Below are 7,328 nucleotides of genomic sequence, written 5' to 3' on the forward strand. Positions count from 1 at the left end.
GATCTTCTGATATACTAGTACATCAAAGGAAGCTCATGTCAATTAAATGTGTGGGATGCAGTTCGTTGTTAATTAATTTTAGAAAGTGATTAGAGGTGGGCTTGGGAAGATCTGAAGTGTCTTACAGTTCGTGTCAGAGCGCGGGGATTTGAATTTACTGTTTCGTATTGAAACTTTGAATTTTTGCAGGATTTACAATGTACATTTATCAAACAGTGTCTCAGACAGACTGCTAAGTCAGACAAAATACGCATTCACATTAAAAGGGCATGAGATGTGAAAGTGAGGCCTGCCTTTTCTCTCTCTTGAAATATCTTAATGGCATAGGAATATATATTAATGACTAATAAAAACATGTATTTTGTACAAAAATAGAAAAAAAAACTAATATTAAACTAAATAACCCCTTTATTTGAAAATAAATTATATATATCACTTATTAATGTCTTGCAGGACAATAATCATTTAATCTCCAAAATTACATATTTATGTGCATATTTTCAGGTTAAAAAGTGTTTGAAATAATTAAATACCAGTGTTATTATTATAATGATATATAGAATATAAAGCAATTTTCATTGAATTATTTTTTTGTGACAAAATGATAGCGAAAACTGTCGAGCAAACAATTTGGGCAACCCCTAATTGATGTTTAAAACTTTTTAATATATTCACACGGTACATCTAAGATTTTATATTAAGGCCGGGCTGAATACCTCATATCAAGTGAATCCAAAAATAGCACATTTATTTCAACCGTCACCAGTCCCTATGAACCCGGTATTTAAATTCACGGTAGAGTACCAATTAATGACCGATTTATATCTTAGGTCGACACGAGTAACTTTAGACCGAAAATAACAGGGAGTTAGTTATTTCTGTAATCTACATATCTGCAGACCCATTTTGTTGTTGATAAAAAGTTTATTCATAACACAATACACCTAAGCACGTACAGTGTATGTATATCTTTCTACACACATCGAGACAAAAGGGGAAAAGATAAAGCATGATGAGTTTTAAGTGCGTCGTTACGGAGTGTTACCTGTCGGATTTTTTAGGGGGACAGGGTTTAACCACAGAAGGCTATCGTCATTATTGTCATCATGTGATTGACCGTTGTAAACCTAACACAACGAAGGTCATAGAGGTTGCGTTTCTGTTCATAGCGATGGGGCCCTATACAGCTTTATTTTCTCTTGTCAAGTGTAAAAAAAAATGTTTTCTACGGAAGTTTATTAAAATCGTAGCAGATGTTATCATAGTCAATTTTCCCGACATAGCGCAACACACTTGTGGGGTGATGCATTGGTTTTATACGATGAAATAAACTTTAAAATGTGCATGATATCCTGTCACTTTACCGGGCCCCCCATACTTGTGCAATAAAAATGAGCGAAGTGGAGTGGATATGTACATAATGTATATGACCACTTTACATTCTGAAATGTATGTAGGGAGGTCACAGAAAGATTAGACATTATCATGGAGTTACCGGACAGAGGTCAGCGCCGGTGTAAGTCCATCCCTGCAAGTCGGGTAGCATTTTCTTCGCCATTATACCCTACGATCCTTGGACTACGGGAAAACGCAATTCGAAACAGAAGACGGTGTGTTTATCTGAAATGTCTGATGGCAAGCATTGGAATGGTGTTCATGGTTGTGGAAGGTGAATTATTTATTTCAAAAGCGGTGGAGAAAAACTCGTTGACGTCGAATGCCTTGAAAGCTGTTGTTTCAATATCTACAGCATTCCTGCTCGGCTTCATTGTTCTTCATTACAAATATCAAAGACAAATTGAACGATATTCCAACCAGTCGAGAACATTGCGATGTTGCGGGGAAATGTTATTGGAAATTTTAGTATGCATTGCTCACCCGTTTCCCGGGAGTATGAAAATTCCAAAACCTTTGCAAACCATGACAAAGGAAAGCGCAGATCTGACGCGCGAATACGTCCACGTAGACGGGTATCTTTCGTTGTTTTTGGTATTCCGTTTCTATCTGTTTTGTCAAGTGACGTCAGAATGGTTGTCGTCTAAACTGTTCTCCAACAGAACGCTTGCAAAACATTTAGCAGGCCTGACACGTGTTCGGCTGAATTCTGCATTTATGATGAAATATCTACTCTTTCGATATCCATTTCAATTTGTTATTTTCATATTGCTGATTGTGTTGATTACGAACTCGTATGCCATGCAGACGTGTGAATCTTACACCTTCCCTGGTTCTGAAATGTCGTCGTTTCTAAACTCCCTTTGGTTGGTGATGATCACGTTCCTGACAATAGGTTACGGGGACTTTTACCCGGTGAGTTTTTGCGGGAGATGCGTATCAGCGGCTACTGGGTTTCTAGGAATAGGCATTACGGGTTTTATTTTTTCGGTTTTCGTGCACCATTTTGAAATGAATCGGGACGAAAAGTACCTTTTGAAATTTTCCACCGAAGAACGGCGGAAGCACCGAAGACGAGTGGCAGCATCTAACGTGATTAAGTGCTTTTACAAGGCTGCAAAATGCAAGGGTGAGAAATCGGAGTATCTGACGTATAAGGAAAGATTCTGGAAGGCAGTGGGCGTTATGAAAAGATCTGCAAAGAAATGTAGAAATCAACATGACATTGATTTGATAGACATACAGCGAACAGTTCAAGATATTGAAAAAAGACAAAATGAAATACACGCCATTTTGTGTGAAATGCGTGCCAGTATGAAGACAGACGAAAACTCAAACAAAAAGTCGCCCCAATAAATTTATACACTGTTGTGATTTTTGGATTCTGTAACACGAACCAAGGCGTGGTTGTACCAAAATCAAATTGTTATGAAATAGAGAAAATATCTTTTTACCTATTGTAATTTATTTATGTGAATGCCGTGTTGACAGCAATCGTGTACCTTAAGTAATGCGATTCTTGTTGAGGGAGTGCTGCAAGCGTGATGGAGCCCACAAAACACTGGTATATTCATTGATAGACAACAGGTAGAAAGCTTTGGAAAATAGTGCTACTACATCCTGAATGACGAGAGTGGTTTCTGCTAAAACATAACTACATTGTACGAGATAATTTTGATGCAAAGCATCAAATCGGCCGCTAAAATTTTAAATATGCTGAACTATTTCCAAAGAAAACACACAGAATTGTTACATGAAATATTTTGTTTAAAAATGGAAACAAACTTAAGAAACACTTATAAAAAAGCAATAATATTATCATTTATGTAAAAGCACTTAAGAGTTTAAGAAAATATAAATGTACATGTATGAATTATCGTTCTATACATGTAGGTTTCAATATTGGTTATGTCCGGTTAAAATTACAGCAGAACTTAAAATGAAGTAGATTTCGTCTCAAAAGATCTTAAACTTGCAAGTGTTATATCGAAGAAGTTACATGTAAGAGAAAACATTTTTAAAAATACGGACGTTACCCAAGTGTGTCTATAGAAATAATGCTTGACACAGGGAGACAACAGCGTTATCAAACATGAATGGATGAAGATTAAAAACATTATTTCCAAATAAGATTGCTGCATGCGTACTTGAAAATTCTATTACTTTCACACTACATTTTATTATTCATCGGCACCCCTCCCCCCGGGATCCGGGTTAGAATAGGTCCTCAGCACCCCTCCCCCCGGGATCCGGGTTAGAATAGGTCCTCAGCACCCTTACTTGTCGTGATAGGTGTCTGAATGGGGTGTTCCTTCGGATGAGACCGCAAAAAACGAGGCCCCATGTCACAGCAAGTGCGACACGATAAAGATCCTTCCCTGTTCAAAGGCCGTAAACGCCGAGCATAGGCCTAAATTTTGTAGCCTTTCACCGGCAATGATGACGTTTCCATGAGTTAAAAAGTTCCAGAGGGACGTTAAAAAATATACAATCAATCAACATTTCATCATTGAAATACAGTTGAACACTGGAATTTCGGGGGCGTTGGCCCCTATCAGGGCGAACTGGGGACCTAAAAGCGACCAACAGACCCTTCTCCCACGCCTCTCTAAATTAAATTCCTAAATTCGCCCATGCTGATGAGGCAATATGTATTGAAAAATTAATTTAGAAAATGTTGAATTCCCATCATGAGGTATGCAAACATGAATATTGTTAGATTTAGAGATTGCAGAAACCACACATACTTCAGAAATATTTCATAAACAGAATGCAATGGCAAGGCATACCCCAGATCTATGTCACTTGGTGATGGCGATATTATTTGCTGGACTGACTATACTGCGCATGTCTCTGCACATCGCCAATTTTAAACAAAGTTATAACCAGAATATACATAGATAGATAGATATGTGCGGCTGTAGCATATTAAAACCAAAATAACTGGGCTTTTTAAAATATATTTATTCATCCGGAAACCCATATTGAGTTGATTCTACATTTTACACATGCCATTCCAGGGAGTATTTGTTGTATAAAACTTCATTATATTTGTTTAATAATGCATGAAAATGAAAACATATTGATGACAGTAAAGAAGACGTATATTGATATACTTTTAAAGATTTTTAAACATGTTATTGGTAAGAAGTTATTTAATCAAAACAATCGATAATCATTTCTTATTTCCCCACGCGCACTTTCTAGCACTACCACAAACGGATCGTCTGCTCCTGCGGCCGATAATGAAATATCAGTGACTGCTGAATCCAGAAAACTGGACATTATAAAACAGCAGCAATGCTTTCGGGAGTCTCCTACTGAACAGAAAAATGTAAAGAACCCTGGAGATGCTTAATAATTTATTAATACACGTTTGTAGATTGTTTGACCACATTATATATACTAATCACACTAAGGGACTTCCATCCACGTATAACCCGTTTTATTCATTTTATCGGAGAAAAATCTTCTCCCTTCACCGCTCGTTGATTTCGAATTTTGTACAGTAATCTCGATCCCGATCTAATTGATATAAGGAACTGAAAGCTCTATGATAATTAATATTTACTAGAATTATTCGTAAAATTTGTAGATTTTGAACATAATGAAAAAAATGAAGATTTTGAGAAATCCCGATTTTCTATTTAAATACAGAAGATTACAGAAATTAAACAGCGGCGAGGGGAGGGTGTATTTCTCCAATAAATTGAACAAAAAGGGTTATAGAAAGATAGGAATTTGTTAGCATGATTATTATTTGCACTATAATCAATAAACAATTAGTCAGTCTACACGTTTGTAATATGTTTTACGGCGTGACCGTGTTTGAGGGCGAAGCAAAAAAGTTTTGACATTAGTATCTATATCCAAAAACAGGACAAAAACAACCCGAAGTAAGCACGCGGACAGAGCTGTATCAAAGCATCCTAATTTTTGGACATTTGATCCACCTATATATTGAACGCGGGAAATATAACGCAATTGATGTAAACAGTACATTGTGACGTCATATTCAGCGTCGTTATTTAGCAAATTTACAAACAAAGCGTTTGAACCACAACAAAAAACATGGCGTTAATCGTGGAGTGATTATATATGATTAAGAAAATAAGATTTACATGCTTTTACGGATTTTATGTGTAACATCTCAGAACGACGTGAACTAGGGTAGACGAGATTCAAAATGGAGGAATACATGTCCACGCGCTAATATTCGAATCGACGCCATTGGTACCAAACTTTTCAAGTTCCATAGGTATGGTTTAATTTTTCATTATTTTCCTATATTTTCCTTTTAAACATGTATATACGTGTTACCTATAGGGAGAGCTCCGCTCTCACGGCCCTTCGGGCCGTGAGAGGGCTTCGCCCTCTAATAATTAAAAATCCCCAGCGTTCTCTACGGTTGTCTCTCTAGTAAGATCACTTTCGGGAAGGTGACTGTAGAATTCTCTAGGGCTGTCTGTGTAACGGGGTCGCTTTCGGGAAGATGATTGTTCTCAGGACAGATGTTCCCCCAGGAAACCAAATGAACAAAATTGGCATACATGTAAAACTCTGCCATTTCTTAAATCACAAACATTTGAAGTTATCGATGTTTATTTTGAATTTCCATTTTGTTAGACGTGTTTAAAATGCAATTAAGGTGCAGTAGTTCCACCCTCATGTGACTTATCAATATTAATGGTTGTTAGTGGAAAAAACTCTTATCAATTTCCACTCAATATAGTTTAATTTAATTAATAACCAAAGAAAATGTGTCTGCCGCCACCTTTTTTAAGATGCCAGACATGCAAAACACAAAAGTATAGGTCAACATTAGACAATCATACATTTTGTAAAACATAATAATAAATTTAGATAAAAACTTGTTTAAATGGCAAATTTCAAATGTCAACAGTTTAGAAAAACTGTTCATTTATAAATGTGTATAAATTAATTGTGGATATTGGGGAAAACATTTTATAATAGACATGTTAGTCCCCGAGGGTCTCTACAGCCGAGTAGCTAAGTACTTCGTTACTAGCTTGAAAATACGGATGTATATTTAATTGCCGTTATAAAGTTTAGAAATTCATTTCAAAATTAAGGTTCATCTCCTTCACGCATAGCTGTTATCCTTAGACGAATTTGACTCCACTTGTTTGGCACACTGTTTTCCCCTATAATAGCTCTTAAACTTCATTGTTATTTCGGATTTCAAACATTTCGGTTGAGCATCACTGAAGAGACATTATTTGTCAAAATGCGCATCTGGTGTATCAAAATTGGTACCGTTTAAATTTTACATTATGACCCCTGGGTCGAGGGCTCTGCTGGTGGACTGTTAGTGCCCGAGGGTCTCTACAGGCGAGTAGCTAAGTACTTTGTTACTAGCTTGAAAATACGGATGTATATTTAATTGCTGTGATACAATTTAGTAATTTATCAAATTATGGATTATCTCCCTCACGCATAACTCTTATCCTAAGACGAATTTGACTCCACTTGTTTGGCACACTGTTTTCCCTTATAATAGCTCTAAAACTTCATTGTTATTTCGGATTTCAAACATTTCGGTTGAGCATCACTGAAGAGACATTATTTGTCGAAATGCGCATCTGGTGCATCAAAATTGGTACCGCATAAGTTTTACATACAGTAGAGGAAATACCAGCACTTGAGTTATTGTCCTTAACAACATCTTTTTCATTATAAATAATTGATTATCGATGGTAAATATAATTTTTTTCACTATGAATAGTTTGCCATTTCTTTTTTTTTCTTTTTTTCTTTTTTTCAGTGAATAAAAGTCCTCTGAAAGATATAATTCTATCGCGCACAAAGTTTATTTTAATGAAGAATTTTGTAAAAACCTACGACATCACACGAGGATCGATTGTATAATTATGTTTCGGAACCTACCCCAACAAGAAAATTGATACATTCCA

General features: G+C 36.2%; 1 protein-coding gene across 1 annotated transcript; it reads left to right on the top strand.

The window, feature by feature from the left end:
• The first annotated feature begins 1,373 nt into the window (after positions 1–1,373).
• On the top strand, positions 1,374–2,848 carry LOC130048515 (small conductance calcium-activated potassium channel protein-like). Its single transcript, XM_056145365.1, has one exon. The coding sequence runs from the start codon at positions 1,486–1,488 to the stop codon at positions 2,749–2,751; it is 1,266 nt and encodes a 421-aa protein (XP_056001340.1). The 5' UTR covers positions 1,374–1,485; the 3' UTR covers positions 2,752–2,848.
• Positions 2,849–7,328: the final 4,480 nt, after the last annotated feature.

Source organism: Ostrea edulis, chromosome 7 (genome assembly GCF_947568905.1).
Source record: "Ostrea edulis chromosome 7, xbOstEdul1.1, whole genome shotgun sequence".
Classification (NCBI taxonomy): domain Eukaryota; kingdom Metazoa; phylum Mollusca; class Bivalvia; order Ostreida; family Ostreidae; genus Ostrea; species Ostrea edulis.